At 40.2% G+C, this 17,106-nt stretch overlaps 1 protein-coding gene across 1 annotated transcript in view; it reads right to left on the bottom strand.

The window, feature by feature from the left end:
- Positions 1-17,106, bottom strand: part of eys (eyes shut homolog) — a 986,043-nt gene that overhangs the window by 943,637 nt on the left and 25,300 nt on the right. Inside the window, exons 4-5 of the mRNA XM_069886108.1 lie at positions 11,674-11,787; positions 11,183-11,296 (exon numbers count right to left, since the gene is read on the bottom strand). Of these exons, the coding sequence (XP_069742209.1) occupies positions 11,183-11,296; positions 11,674-11,787 (228 nt within the window). The remainder of the gene's footprint in view (positions 1-11,182; positions 11,297-11,673; positions 11,788-17,106) is intronic.

Genomic DNA, 17,106 nt, shown 5'->3' on the forward strand with positions numbered 1-17,106 from the left:
AAATGAACCCCCTTCTAATTCTAAGCGCACGTGTATGTAATGTGTGTAAATTTAAGAAAAGTTCTTTGGTTTACAGTTCAATCTCACTTCTCCTTCTTCCAAGTTCACTGGTTGTAGACAATTCTTATACTGTGCACTCTCTTTTCCACTGCCACTGCCAGAAAGCCCATGTGACTCTCTCACTTGCAAAAATCCCACCTTCTTCAGCAAACAACAGGAGTTCTCCTCTCTTGGTCAAGCTGTTGTCTTAGATAAACAAAACCCAGGAATGACTTTTCTGTGAGCACTCTGTAGGTACTTTTAAACATCCAGTTTTTGTCTCCTGCAAGACAATGGTCTATTCACTTCATGACATCATTTCAATTAGCACCTATTTGTGAAATGTGCATAAAATTCTCCAATTTTTGCAATGTTCCTGAATATGAATTCTTCAATCTTTCAAATAAGATCTATTTTAAAATGTGTGTATGTATGTAACCCACTAATCTTACCAAATTTCTCCCAATATTTATCCATTACACAATTCCATGGAGGACATCTACAAGAGGCAATGTCTTAATAAAGCAGCCTCAATCCTCAAAAACGCCAACCACCCCAGGCCATGCCTTCTTCACTCTGCTATTATCAGGAAAAATGTACAGGACCCTAAAGACAAGAACTCAACGGCACAGCAAGACACTCCCTTACTTTACGTGCACTATTTTGTTTTTTTTAATTTATTGTTTTAAAAGTGGTTTATAGGAAGGTTTACACTACGATGCTGCAGCAAAACAATAATTTCATGACTTGTTCATGACAATAAATTCTAATTTTGAAGATTTATCTTGGTTGAACATTGCTGAAACTGATCTGACTGTATAACTGGAGCTGAAGTGAAGATGGTGGAGAATTTTATGCCTTTGGGAGCAAACATCACAAATACTGATCTGATGATGTTACTGCTATGGCCAAGAAAGTGCACCATCACCTCGACATCCAAACATGTCTGAGGATATTTGACATGTCCCCAGAGTCACTTACCCATTTCATTAGATGCACCATTGAAAGTATCCTGTCCTGATGCATCACTGCATGGTACAGGAACTGTTGTGTCCAAGACTGCAAGAGATTGTGGCAAAATGTGAATGTAGTTTATGCCACCAAGCAAGCCAACCTCCCCTCCAATGACACTGTCTTCACCACCCACTGCCTTGGGAAAGTTGCCATCATGTTAAAAGGGCCCATCCCACCTTGGTCTCTTCTCTCCCTTCCCTTCAAGCAGAAAATACTTTTAAAAATATGTATCACCAGAGTCAAGGAGAGTTTCTTTCTTACTGTTATCAGATTCTGAAATGGATGTCTGAATGGCATAAGATAATGCCTTTGTACTGTATAACTACACTTTTCTCTTTTAATGCTAAATCCTGAACTTGAATCTCATGTGGTACTATGCCCTGCATTTTTCTTTTATACCATGTTTTTATTCTTGTACTGCCTGCAGTATTATGTAGAGGTTGACTTCCCTGGATAGAATGCAAAACAAAGCTTTTAATTGCATCTCAGTATGTGTGGCAATAAACAATTCAATTCAATGGAGGTAGGATGAAATAAATTCCTAAAAAGTTGCTGTCACATTTTGTTAAGGAAATACATCACACATATTCCTTCATGTTCTCCCCTGCTCACTCCTCTCATTCTGGTCAGGCATTGTTGAGTGGTGGTGCCGGCAACCAAATCCAAGGCTCCTTCTGTGGCCTTATCAACACATTCTAAGAAAGCTTCATTGAATTAATACTTTTGTACTCCTTACCTGTCTTCTTTGGTACTCAGCCCCAATCATTTAGGATGCAAGCCCAACTTGATCAGACATACCTGTACCCATAGACACCTTATGATGTCACAGGCCACTTGTTTGAAGAAGTTAAGGCCATCCTGGGGGGTTCCCAAGACCTTGGCAGGTGTTTATTGTGCCAAATCTATTTTCAGTGTTTTTTTTAATCATCCTAAAATACTGGTACCTCACTCCTAGAATCTTTGGCAATCTCCCTCCCTCCACCCCACCCACCACGTTCTATGCCCAAAGTTATTAACCACTTTTTAGTCAATAGGACCGAATAAAGACAGTGGATGGGAAATATTTATTTGGGCAGTGAATCCTAACTGACTTAGTCAGGTAATCCATTGGTGTGGAAATTAACTTGCTTCCATGAGTATTCCGTGAATTTGAGGTGGGCTGCAAAGTCTGATGTAGGATCTGCAAGCTTCAGTAGGGCAGAATAAGGAACCATACACCTGCTATATCTGCACTATACTTGATGCCCAAATTCTGCTTCTTTCACAGGATACATACCCCTCCATTCGCTGCATATTCATTGCCTATCTAGAAACATCGTCATCATAGCTGGGTCCCAGCACTACCCCTCGGCAGATTGCTCTCAGCATCACTTGCTGTGTAAAAATCTATAAATTTCCATCACCCTTCACCTTAAATACCTGCCCTCTGGCATATGACATTTTCTTTTCCTAGAATTGTTTTATTTACCCTATCTATGCTTCTAAAATTTTATGTTTCTATCAGATCTCCCTTCATCCTCCCACTCTTCAGAGAAAACAACCCAGGTTGACCCAAAGTTATAGTAATCGATGGGGCAATTGAGTGGCTATCTTGGGATTTTGTGCAGGAGAAGCCCATGTCTTACTCTGCAGCAGGTGTCAGGATAATCCCTCCATAATTCCCTCTACTGGATGTCTGCTTTCTTAAAAGTGACCACGTTTAAGTGTGATGGAGATTCCTTGGCATTTCTTCATTTTCCAGAGAGGAAGTTGAGGTCATAAATTCATACTGGAAGAATTTCTCATGTTGAAAGGATTTCTACTGCCCCAAAAGGTTTCAGCTGCCAGACATCTTTTGTAACTTTTTGCCAGGTAGGGAGAATGCTGCGATTGTGGTGAGCAGTTAGGATTTGATTCCAGTCCAAAACCTTGACCTGTCTTCTTCTCCCACTGATACTGCTTGACCTAGAGATTCTCCAGCAGATTGTTTCCTACTCCATTTTCCAGCATCTGAGGTTTCTTGTGTGTTTCTAAAGACAGAATCTTGATTGATGTCCTCCTCAAACTATCTTGGCCTCCTTCATGAGCTCTCATCCCCCTAGTTTTCAGTGTGGTAGGTCCTTGGGTCACAATTGGGAAGCACTGAGAAAAGATTAAATAATCTGGTTGCTGTTCCTGCTAGTAAATCTTCTTACACTCAATCTATTCCCTTAGGCACTGTTGCAGACCTCTGAATGTAAAAGCATTTACATATTTCTTGAGACATGATTTCATTTTTAGTGTGCTAATAAGATCCTAGATATCCTGGTATTCTCAGATAACCATTCTCTGTATTTGTAGAGCGCGTTTAAAGAGTCAAAGGCTTGTTGATCCAAACCAAGGCATTTATTAACTAGAAGACTGGAGCATATCAGATGTAGGTCGACCAGTCCAGAATGACCTGGTCTGGCAACCCTTTAAGACCTGCCAGTAGGCATGGCTATGCTCTCAGCCATTCACAATCATTCTACACTACCATCTGTATATATACACATTGGTGATAGAATCTGTACTATCACATTCACCCCTTCTTTGAGAACTGACCCCAGGGTGGATGGAGGGCCTGGGAGGTTAGGGGCTGTACTGGTCAGGGGGCCTGACCATCCGGCATGACCACCATGGTGCCGGGATTGGGGGTTGCTTGAGTCGTGTCGCCAGTAGGCTCATCAGGTGCGGCCACTGCTTCGCTCAATTCCCCAATGGCATTGTCGACAGTCTAGTCTGAGTTGGTGGGGTGGTGCTGGTCCCTCTGTTTGAGCACATGACCTGGGGGAGGAGGATTTGGGGGAGGTTGGGTTGGAAGCACTGCTGGGCCTGATCTGGCTTGGGTTAGGTCCTTTACCAAGATTGTGTCCTCCCATCCGTCCGGGTACTCAATGAAGGCATAATGCGGGTTCGCATGGAACAGAGTCACTCGGTCAACCAAGTGGTCGTTCTTTGAGTACTGGACGTGGTGTCGCATGTGTACCGACCCAGGAACATCGAGCCACACCAGGATTGTGGTTCCCAATTCGGATTTCCTTGGGAAAGAGAACATCCTTTCATGGGGGGGGTGCCATTGGTCACGGTGCATAGGAGGGAGCGGATGGAGTGTAGGGCACTCATGAGCATGTCCTGCCAGCAAGAAGTGGGGAGACCTTTGGACTGGAGGGCAAGCGTAACCGTTTTCCAGATGGTGGCATTCTCTCTTTCGACCTGCCCATTTACTGCGTGGGTTATAGCTGGTGGTCCTGCTTAAAGCAATACACGCTCCAGAAGCTCTGGGCTCATAAATGAGGACCCTGTGTCACTGTGGATGTAACTGGGGTACCCGAAGATGGCGAAGATGCTGAGCAGGCCCTCTATGACTGAGGAGGTGGTCATGTCCGAGCAGGGCACAGCGAACGGGAAGTGGGAGTACTCGTCGATGGCTGTAAGGTTGTAGGTATTATGGTTGGTCGACGGTAGTTGCCCCTTGAAGTCCACGCTGAGACACTCAAAAGGGGTGGGTGGCTTTGATGACGTGGGTGTTCTCCAGACAGAAGAAGTGGGGCTTGCACTCAGTGCACAATGGGCAGGCTCAGGTCATGGAGTGAATCTCCTCGACTATGTAGGGCAGGTTGCGAGCTTTGACAAAGTGCGCGAACCTCGTGACCCCTGGATGACAGGGCTCCTTGTGGAGTTTCTGCAGCCTGTCCAGTTGTATGCTGGCACAAGTCCCCCTGGAGACTGCATCCTCCATTGTCTTTGCAATCCGGATCACATTCTCTAGGTTTTCTCCCCTGTGCTCTTGCAGGTGCTGCCTCATTCGATCGGACCCCGGCCATGTAGGCATCCCAAATGAGATAGTCTGTGGTCTCCACAGCAGTTTTGTCTGTGCAGGCACAGTCCCTGCCCATTGCCCTTAGTGCTTGAATATAAGCTCTACAGGACTCACCGACCGGGCTGTTGCCTCCTTGTCGCTAGTTTGTACCGAGAGTAGACCCTGTTCACCAGTCGCTCGTAGAGACCTTTCAGCACCTTCATGGCTGTGGCGTAAGTGGTCATGTCCTGGATGCTCTAGTAGACTCTCGAGGACACCATAGTCATCAATATTAGTTGTCGATGGCTGTCGTCTATCACAGCAGGGTCAGAGAGCTGTAAGTATGTTTCGAAGCACCTCACCCAGTGCTTAAAGCCGACTGTGGGTCGATGTCGAGGTGTTCCAGCCATAGCATACACTCCATCCCTTTAAAACTTTCTGGTTAATAAAATTGTAGAGCGCATTCGAAAGAATCAAAGGCTTGTTGATCTAAACCAAGGCTTTTATTAACTGGAAGACTGGAGCGTATTAGATGTTGGTCGACCAGTCCAGAATGACCTGGTCTGGCTAGGAGCAACCCTATAAGACCTGCCAGTAGGCATGGCTATGCTTTCAGCCAATCACGATCATCCTACACTACAATCTATACATATACACATTGGTGATAGAATCTGTACTATCACACTGGTGGAAAAGCCAACAGTCCTTATACATGTATGGGAGACTTCAGAGCAGTTCAGGCATTCTGAATATTATACTTATTGTTGGTAGGGACTTAGGTAATCTGTGAGACATGCCTGAGTTAAATGTCCTTAAAGTTATCCTTGAGTATTTGAAGAATGGTTTTTCCAGCAACAGGTTTCTGTCAAAAGGTCAGGTTAATGGAAACATGGTCAAGTAATCACCAGCACAGCCCAAAGTGACACAGGCATCCCTCTAGTTCCTCATTTGAGCATTAAGTGTCAAGACATAGAGTTAAACAAGAAAGTCTACAGATGCTGGGGTCGAGGCCAATACACAAACATGCTGGAGAAATTCAGCAGATCATTCATCATCTGTGCAGAACTCATAGAGATATGGCTGAGGGAAGGCCCAGGCCTGAAACACTGGTTACCCTTTACTTTCTAAGCATGTGCATGAATTGTTGAATTTTTCCACTATGTTGGTGTTAAGTAGGATGCTTGTTATAACAGTCCTAGGGAGAGAGTAGGCTTGATTTTTAAACCTACAATTTCCACATCAAAACTCAGAAAATGTTAATGATTTTATCCAGAATCTTAATGCATTATGAAAAATGTTGTCCTTGACCAGTTTTAAGTTTCCCTTTCCTGATGTTTTTCTGCAGAAATTTTCATTTCATTCTGCCAGAACATAGTTTTATTCTTATTCCTACCTAACCTTTTTCTGACACTACCAGGCTTTTCAGAAAGCCTTTTATGTTTTACACTTTGATAACTGTGTGAATATAAATTTCAAAAGATCCATTTTTATGCTTTGATAAGTTGCATCTTGTATCAATTTATAATCCTATTTCAATTTTTTTTTGTTAGTTTTATCAAATAAATGTTCCGGAGGTACATAAGAATAAAATAAAGTATTAACAAATCTTGTATACCAAGATATCCATACCAAATAGGACTATGTTACATAATAAGAAAGATAAAAAAGGCAAACACCGTACTAAATATCTAACTCAATCCCCTCCCTTTGGAGGCTACTGACTAACACAAACAGTTCACTACTAACAATAAAAAAGGAAGGTAAACATTGAGTTCAAAAACTAGATAATCTTACAAATTTTGAAAGTAATTAAGAAAATAACTCCATTAAAAAATAAAGATTTATTTCAGTAGTGGAACACCTAATTTATTCCAAAGCCAGACATGCCATCATATCGGACATCCATTGAATGTGAGTGGGAGGGCCAGCATCTTTCCATCTCATGAAAATGGCCCTTCTTGCTATAAGGGAGGTGAGGGCAACTACATGGGATTATGAAGCAGTCAGAATTAAACCAAATGGCCCGCTCATTCCAAAGAAAGTAATAAAAGGATTCAAAATGCAAGAAACACTTTTGTCTTCTTTCCAGGAGTGTGGTTGCCTGCTGTAAAAATGGAAATGTTCTTCTTCATGTCAACATCTCCATTGGCTCCAAAGGTTCTTACTGCTTTTGTGAGGAATGTAAACTGCAATGAAATGTTACCAGGGATCATCTATTTTCTGTAAATGTATTTTGTGTACATGTGTGGCTTCAGCAAGTAGATTGTATACACACACACACACACACACAGTATATATGTATACTATATGACAATAATCTCACATCACTCATTGTACAGCAAGACAATAAAAGTGCTGAAAACTTCATTTATGATAACATTATTTTAGCTCATGATCTCATGATTGCAGCAAATAAAAGGAAATAACTTGAACCTCATCCTCAGTTCTTAACCATCTCATCAAATAATAATACCTTTAACTTACCAGGAACATGACCAATCAAAGGTAAAACACAGGATTCTGTTGACATGGTGGTTAAGTGAAAAAATAAGCATAAATTCTGGAGAAACTCAGCAGGTCAAACAGTACCTTTATGTAGCAAAGGTAAAGATAGATCAACGTTTCGGGCTTGAGCCCTTCATCAAGGTGTGGGGGAACATGAGAGATGTCCAAAAAATGGGGGAAGGGGGTAGGGGGTGGTGAGGGTGGGAGATGATAGGTGGGGGGGGGGAACACCGCAGGAAGTGGGGGGAAGGAAACTAGGCTAGGTGGAGAGAGAAAGGAAGTACGAACTGGAATGATGAGTTAAAAGGGGGGGGGGAGGGGGGGAAAGGCAGGCTGATTAATGGAATGCAGTGAACTCACTATTCATGCCCAGGGGTTGGAGGGTGCCCAGACAAAAAATGAGATGTTGTACCTCCAATCTGTGGGTGGTCAGGGTGGGGTAGTGTGAAAAGCCATGGACAGACATGTGAGCTTGAGAATGTGACTCAGAATTGAAATGGTTGGCTATGGGGAGGTCGCTTTTGTTGCAGATGGAGAGGAGTTGCTGGGCGAAGCGATCTCCTAATCTGTGACCAGCCTCTCCGATGTAGAGAAGGCCACAAAGGGTGCAGTAACTGAGTTCTTTGGAGGTACAGGTGAAATGTTGCTTCACCTGAAAGGTCTGTTTGGGACCTCAGACCATGCTGAGGGAAGAGGTGTGGGTGCAGGTATTATACCTCCTACAACCACAGTGGAAGGTGCAAGGGGGTTGATGGGTGGGGAGGGAAGAGTGCACGAGGGAGTGGTCCCTATGGAAGGCTGAGAGGGGAGGAGAAGAAAAAATGTGTCTGGTGGTGGGGTCCTATAGTAAGTGCTGGAAATTCCGGCAGATAACGTGTTGGATGCGAGGCTGGTGGGGTAGTAGGTGAGGATGAGGGTGATTCTGTGTTCATTGTTTCTAGGGGTGGGGGGGCTATGGCAGGTGAGCAGGGAATGGTGGAGATGCAGGTGGCGGCCGAGTTAATAGTGCTGGAGGGGAAGCCATGTTTGTGGAAGAAGGCAGACATTTCAGAGACTGTGGACTGGAAGACCTCATCTTGGGAGCAGATGCGGCAGAGACAGAAAAATTTAGAGAATGGGATGGAGTCCCTGCAGGGGACAGGGTGTAAGGATGAGTAGTCCAGGTAGTTGAGAGAGTTAGAGGGTTTGTAATAAATGTCAGTGGAGAGTCTTTCTCCTGAGATGGAGACAGAGAGATCCAAAAAAGGGAGAGTGTTATCAGAGATGGACCAGGTGAGTTTGAGGTCAGGGCAGAAAAGGCCATGAAATTGATGAAATTGACGAGCTCATCATGGGTGGATGAGGCCGCCCCGATGTAGTCGTCAATGTACTGGAGGAAGAGTTGGGGGGCACTTGCCTGTTTTGGCTTTACCATCTTTTACTCCACAAAACCCACAAGCAGGCAGGGATAGCTGGGCCCCATGGGGGTACCCATGGCTACTCCTTTCATCTGATCCCACTCCCTCATGAGTTAAAGGAAAAATTGTTAAGGGTGATGACAAGTTCTGCCAGGCAGAGAAGGGTGGTGGTGGAATGTGACTGCTCAGGTCCAAGGTCCAGGAAAAAGCAAAGAGCTTTGAGGCCTTCTGTGTGGGGAATAGAAATGTAAAGGGATTGGACAAATCAAAGCGCAAAAAGCTTAGTTAAAATGGTGGGGGGGTTAAGGAACAAATTAAAAAATGGGTAATACAGGAGCTCATCGATGAGAGCTGCTGAGTTACAGAGCCAGTATTCAGCATTCAATCCTGACTGATTGGATTTTCGGCACCAAGTTTGCCCAGTCTCAGTGTGAACTTCTTGGTTTCCTCCTGGTGTTCTGTTTTCATCCCATATTCCAATGATATATGAGTTGGTAAGTTAATTGATCACTACAAGTTGCCATAGGTTTGTAGGTGAGTGGCTAAATCTGGACCCATCTGATTGAAAGTCGGGAAAATAAAATGTCATGAGTTCAGATGGTTGCTTGACATTTGGTATGGATTCATTAGGCCTGTTTTAAAGACCAAAAAGGCGAAGAGACGGGAAGAAAATTCCAGAATTCAGCTGAAGTCATGGCTGCACATTGAGGATCACAAACTGGGAATGTGCCCAAGGTTAAAACTGGAAGAATACAGAGATCTGTGGGGATCATTGGGTTGAGGTAGGTAACAAAGGCAAAGGAAAATGCTGATAAAGGAAACAAAATAAGTTTGGAGGGACAGGAGTAACACTGCAACTTCCGCCTTTCTGTATCTATGTTCCCTGATCTAAAAGACCAAAGGAAATCTGTGGGGAGATGGTTGGGATAGAGGCCCATCTGGATGCCTTTGATTCAGAGGTCACGGTTTTGTGTTAGAGTAGGCTTGGTGAATAATTGCAGGACACCTTGTAGATAGCACTGCAGCCATTGTAAGTCAACAGTGGAAGAAATTAATGCCTTGGGTGATGAGTGATGTCCCAGCCAACCAGCTTGCTTTGCCCTGAATAGGGCTGAACTTATTCAAATGGTGTTGCACTCATCCAGTTAAGTAGAGAGCATCCATCATATTCCTGGCATAATTCTTGTAGATCACATTGGGGTGTCAAGTAAGTTATTCATCATGGCATATCCAGACAGATTTTGTATATGGATTGTTGTAGGTTACCTTCTAGTTAATGGTGAGGCCCAGCACTTGGCAATGCCAGTGAATGCCAAGGTGGGTTGACTGTTGTTGTACCTTTGTGGCATCACTTATCATCTCATACTATGTTGTTGTCGAGGTCTTGTTGCATATTGCTATGGACTGCTTCATTTGCTGAGGAATTGTGAATAGAACTGAGCATTGTACAATTATCAGCAAATAACCCCGATTTTTACCCAAATCACTGATGAAAGCAGGGCTGATCCTTCTGGCTCTACACCAAAACCAATGGGCTGTTTTGCAGTGTAATCATTTACCTCCAGGGTTGCAAAATGAGATTAGCAGAGGACTGGTTCAAGAAAGAGATAAGTGTGCCTCAGATGTGATGTGGACATGGGTCTGGATGTGGCAGACACAGTTTTGATTGAATAGGATGTATAGTAGAAGAAATATTTTGTCAGTGTTTGCAGATAAGAATGAACGTACATTTTTTCCACACCTTTCAGCACATGAGGGAATGCCAAAGTGAAGCTGCCACAATGGTCAAGAAATACAGCAGTCAATCTGCATAACATCAACAGGTAAGGGGATAAATGACCAGACATTCCATTCCTCCTCAAACACTCTTAATCTCCACTTGGGAAGTTTCATAAGCCTTGGTTTTAAAGTATCCTCTCAGAGATTATGTCAGAAGTGCACTGTTCCCTCCTGTGAGGGCTGCTTTGGAGAGTCTATCTTGGCTTCTGTGCCAAGTTATTTGCATAGCCACCCATTTGACTGAGCGGTAAGCTTACTTCCAACTGAACCCGGACTAAGATGACTCTGGTCCAAATCCATCCTGCCCTATGATTTAAAATGCATTAAGCTACCTGCTATTAGTGTTATTTATCATTCCCAGCTGACCACCTTGCTCATTATTTGTTGTAGATAAAGATACTTGGAACACTCAATGCTACACAGGAACTAAATTCTGTTTGCAATATAGGTGTAAAAGTCTGCAGTATTTTACCCTGCAACCTTCTTAGACTTCAAATTAATTCAACCCATTTTTTCCCCTCTGTCACTTGGTTACACGAACAGCTGCTTAATAATGATGTTAGAAGAGCGAAATCAGCTCAGACAACTGTTGGGAATGCTTTCTGAAGTTAATTACATTTGCATTTTCTTCTCCCTCAGTGTTCATTACCTTTAAATGGAGGTGCACAATGGCAGAAGTAATTACCGGGTAGGTCGATGCATGTGCCTCTGTTTTCACAGGGGTCTGAGGCACAGTCGTCTATGTCAGTTTCACAATTTTCTCCTTAAAGAAAAGGTTGGCAGTTGAAGAGGAGAAAAAAAAAGGATTTATCAATCAGGGAGAGACGCAGGATGGGATCAGACAAAACAGAAAATGACACAAATTATTGCCCGAATTGATTTATTTTGTCCACCACCACATCGATTCAGCATCATTAAACAGATGATAATCTTCCCTTGGGGTGGTTTACTTTTGAGATTAATTTTGGGAATGTTGGAATTAGCTTTGGGTCAGGCCAGTGCCTTTGACATTTTATCTCGGATGCATTTTGATTTGAAAAGGAAGGTTGGAGCAGAGAGAATACATCACAAGCGGATACAGTACAAAGAGGCGAGAGCTAATGGCTCAGGCAGAAAATATTGCAGAATGGAGAAACTCACCAGTGAAACCAGCCAGGCACATACATTCATAACTAGTAATGAGGTCGATGCAAGTTGCTTTGTGGAGACAGGGAGACGAGTGACATTCATTTATGTTGATCTCACAGTTGATACCTGTAGCGTAAAGATATTTCATTAATTCCCATGCCATCTAATTATAAATATATAAATGTCTCCAGCACTTACACTGAGGATAATTCAACCATTACCCATGGAGTTTATTTTCTGTTTTTAGAGTCACAGATTTGGCCTTTGTGAAGTATGACTTTGAAACTAATTTCTTGCATTCTGAAGGGATTTGCCAAGATATGCCATACTCATCAGTCCAAAGTGTCACTAGATTGATTAATATGGCTGGAGGCAGCTGATTTCCTTATCAATTTGTATCAATAAAGTGGATGAAAATTGAAATGGCATTGAGATGTAATAGGATGCATTGAGGATGACATGGGGGCAGGTTTCTCCCTCTACTGCTGATAACAGAACAAGTGAACTGAAAAATTAAATCTGGCATGAATGCAAAGGTGATTTTGCAGAAAGAGAAATATTAATGAACTGGCATATGACCGAAAGGAATTAAAATTCAATTCAAATAGTATGCCAATATTATTTTAAATCTAAAATTAAATTGACTTGGTGAAACAAAGTCAAGTCATCAGACACAATTTTAACTGTCATAAATTCAGGGTGTTGACGTTAATACAATGCATTTGCAGGCAGGATCATGTATTTCAAAGCCACCAAAGCTAAAACGTGTCGTGGATAAAATGTCTCAAAAAAAAGGTTAATCAACAGGATGAAAGCTGACATTGCTATCTCTTGACTTTCCTTCTCTCTCTTTCCTGCTGTATCTTACCTTGTACCCTCTTGTAAACTTAAGGAGAACCAATAAACACAACTCTGTGAATGAAATATTGATTCACTTAATTCCCACTGGTTAATCGACACCATGATCCAAAGTGTATCATCCAAAATTAGCAATTTCTTGGCTGAATTAGCTCAATAATTTCTCCCAAAAGTCATGAAGCACCATTTTCCTTCTTCAGTTAAATGTTGATGTCAAAAACATTGAAAATATACAATTCTGAATAAATAAATAACAACTGAATTTTAACTGTATATTCACAAGTATGAGACCATGCACCAGACTGAATGCCAGTTTCTTTCCCACCATTATCAGACTCTAAAATGATCCCCAAAATAGTAAAACAACGTTGCTTTTGCTCTGTGCCAAATGATCTCACTCTCTATGTAACTGCATTTTTGTACTCTTACTTGTTATACAATAATGAGGAGTCTGTTGGTTTGCTCACAAAACAAATCTCTATCACTGCATTTTGATGCATGATAATAAGCTTGAACTTGAACGACTCAGCCACTTGCTGTTAACATGCATCCCAGTGTGTGTGTGGTTTTTTTTCCCCCCCACAAAATTTTATTTTCTGCCTGTGTCCTGGAAAGAGAAAGGTTTTTATTTTATTAGTGGACAAATTGTGAGTGTGAAGACCTGATAAAAAAAAATCCATCTATCCTCCAACACTACAACGAGAATACAGCTTGGTAATCTCTGCCGAATGCCAGCAAGGAGGCTCATCCCCCCAAAAAAGGAAAATTTGAACAACAGCAGGAAAAATCTCTGGAAAAGGGAAAGGTCTAATATAGGACCTTCTATCTTGAACACTGTTTTTCTCTCTCCACAGATGCTGGTTGGCCTGTTGAGTGTTTCCAGCTGTTTCTGTTTTGTTTCAGAATTCCAGATTCTGTATTTTTTTGTGTTTTCCAAGAATTTCAATAAACTAGTAGAAGAAATGTGGAATGATCTGCCATCTGAAGAGGTGAATGCAGACTCAATTTTAACATTTAATAAAAATTTGGGCAGGGACATGATTGGGAGGGGTATGGAGGGCTACGATCTGGATGCAGGTGAATGTATGAGGGAGTATAAAATAGTTCAGGTAGTATAAAACAGATGAGATGGGCTGAAGGGCCTGTTTCAGGGCTGTAATGTTCTATGGTTCCACAAAGGAGAAAGAAAACTAAAGTGGGCTCATTAATATTTTCATTTTGACATAATGTGAATTTTAAATAGTCAGCGATTGACTTCAGGGTGTAGTTTCAGAGTAAATTGAAGGTACATAAAATGAAATAGTATTTTTGGAAGATTGGAATATTGAGGGCCATGGGTGACAGAGAAAGAGGAACTGAGTCATGGGATAGTTGAACCATGATGGCTAATTCTGCTTCAATTGTCTTTGCCTTTTGTATCCTATTCTGTCTCACTGGACTTTGCCTGCATTTCTGTTCTGCTGAAGTCCTCTCTCACCCTTTTTTGTTCATCAGCCCCCCCCCCTCCTGTTCCTCCCTCCTCAAGTATTTATCAGTGGTCACCTTGGATGCAAGTTTGCTATTTGCCTCTACTACTTGGTGGTGGATAATTCTGCTTTCTTAAAATTGTTAGAGGGAAGAAATTTCTCCTGAAGTCATTGTGTTCTTTTTTTGTGACAACCTTTCTCTCACACAGCTGGAACCTGGAGCAACAAAAAAAAATCAATCTACTGAAAGAACTCAGGAGGTCAAGCTGCATCATTTTGGGGAGGGGAAGGAACTGTTGACGCTTCAGGTTGAAACTCTTCAGTAAGACAAACTGAGAACATCTATCCCATCAAATGTTTCATTATTTTAAAGATTCCACTCAAAGAATTCTCCACTTTCTGTAATTGAAAGTTAAGACAGCCTGCACCATATGGAACCAGATTTTGCTTCACAAATAATGACACTTAAATTACACTCACTATTATAAAAACACATCACATAAAGCAACCTCACAAATTGCAAATGGCCACAGGCCACATTGTCCTGTCATTAGATTCTCCAACAAAGCTCATATCATCATGAGCTTCAGGAATTTGCAGCATTTGCTCAGTAATTACCCATTAAAATCAATGCAGAAAGCTACATCTGGCAATCAATATACCAAGCACTTTTCAGACAATGTAATGATTGTTAATTACTGTTAATCTCTTTTGCCTGGGACATGAACAATTATATATGTGGAATCTCACTCCACCAAGTTTTGAATGTTTTAAGAGTTTTTACAACAGATTATTAGCTTGTTGTTCTTTGTCTATTTTGTCTTTCTCAATCAAATCTTCTTCCCACTTATTAACTCTGTTATTCATCCAGATCCTACTTCATTATCACCAATGAATTTTGACAAATTGCAGGAAAAAATTACAAACATTAAGCTGAAATATGCTAGAATAAAGCTAGCTAATGTCATGCCAGCAAAATATGGTCATTGTTTCAGAAATAAACAAACTATTGCAATGTTAAATCTGTAACAAGTCTTCAATAATGTTCCATAGGCAAAACCCAAAAAACTAGTTTCGAGTTAGAAGTGAAGACATCTGCAATATATTAAACAAATTGTACCACAAATATTCAGAACTAGCAGAAAAGTCCAAAACTTCTTGGCAGTGTCTTATCAGAAAGAGATTTTCAAATAGCTGTCAATTCAAACATTGCAAAGTGTGTTAGACTCTTATCCATGATCAGACACTAGACACAGTTCTTACATACAACTCTCTGATAATTTGTTGGATATGAAGCCACTCAGAATAATCTCAGTTTTAATAATTTTATTGAATATAAAACCACTTAACAAACCTATAACAATATTCCAAACTTAAATACATGTGGTCTTTTATAAAAAAATCCACCCCCCCAACTCCCTTTCACCCAACCCTCTACAAACTAAAAAAAAAAGGACAAGAAAACCACCACTGAGTGCTTCAGTTTCCAATACTTTTATATAAATATATTCATAGAGACCGAAAGGAGAAAGTGAATGTTCAAGTTGTATCTAAATTTTAATACCAACAGTTTGTAAATATGGGCTCAATTTTTCACAAAATATATAACATTTATCTCTTAAATTATAAGTAATTTTCTCAAGGGGAATACAAGTCTGAACTTTTGTATTCCACCAATCCATTCCAAAATAAATATCCGACTTCCAAATTATAGCAATACATTTTCTAGCTATTGCCAAAGCAATTATAACAAATTTTACTTGATACATATTCAAGTTTAATTTAGGTTTATTTCCCCTAACATCTCCCAATAAAAATAATATTGGATCCTGTGGGAATCTCACTCCAATTTTTTGTTCTAATAAATTACCCAAATCAAGATAAAAAGCTTCAATTGTAAAACACTGGAAAGTCGAATGCAATAAAGTAACAACTTTTTGTCCACATCTAAAACATAAATCTGAAGAAGTATAATTCATGTTATGTAACTTTTGTGGTGTTAAATATAACTTTTGAATAAAATTATATTGAACTAACCAATATCTCACATTTATTGTACTTTTCCTACTCCCTCTACATATCTGAATCCATCTACGTTCATCTATTTGCTTATTTATATCTTGATTTATGAACTCCCTCTTTTCAAATCTTCTTTTGTAATAATTTATACATCTCAGAAATAAATCTCTTTACATCTCTTTAGTTAATAATAGTTCAACTTCTGTGTCCATTGGTAATACAAAATCTTGACCAAAGATTTCACAAAAAAATCTCTTAACGATAATAATAAAATTTTGTATTTTCCAATATGTTAAATTTTTCTTCATTCTACTAAAATATATTTCCCAGCTTCAAAACAAACTTTCATTTTCTTAATACCACAATTTTGTAAATTAAAATAAAATTCCATAGAAAATAGAATGTCTATTTTGAAATAAAGGTGATCTTCCAGACATTAAACCTCTTCCTCCAATCTCTTTATCAATTCTATTCCAAAATTCAATTAAATGTTTAATCATGGGTGTTCCTTTATTTGTTATTAACAATCTTTCGGTCCATTTATAAATAAAATGTTGTGGATCAGTTTCTCCTATTTTATCAAGTTCTATATATACCCATTCTGGAACATTAACTCATACATTACATTAATAAATCTCAATGTGCTGCTTTATAATACTTTATAAAATTGGGGAGCTGTAAACCTCCTAAATCATATTTCCACATCAATTTCTCCAAAGAAACTCTAGCCATTTTTCCTTTCCATAAAAATTTTCTAACACAACCATTTAATTCCTTAATTTTTTTTGAGGAATTGAAATTGAAATCGATTGAGGTAAATATTGTATTCAAGGAAAAACATTCATTTTAACACAATTTACTCGACCCACCAAAGTAATAGGTAACATATTCCATTCTTTCAAATCTTATTTAATTTTCTTTAATAAAAATAAATAATTGAATTTAAATATTTTTGTCAAATCTGATTGCACATGAATCTAAATATTTTATTCCAAAATCTAGCCATCTAGATCAATTATTTCCTTACATTTCTGATAATCTTCATTAACCAGACATACTCTCACTGTTCTCCAAATTTCTTTCATATCCCGATATATCTCCA

The sequence above is a fragment of the Narcine bancroftii genome, chromosome 6 (genome assembly GCF_036971445.1).
Source record: "Narcine bancroftii isolate sNarBan1 chromosome 6, sNarBan1.hap1, whole genome shotgun sequence".
NCBI lineage: Eukaryota > Metazoa > Chordata > Chondrichthyes > Torpediniformes > Narcinidae > Narcine > Narcine bancroftii.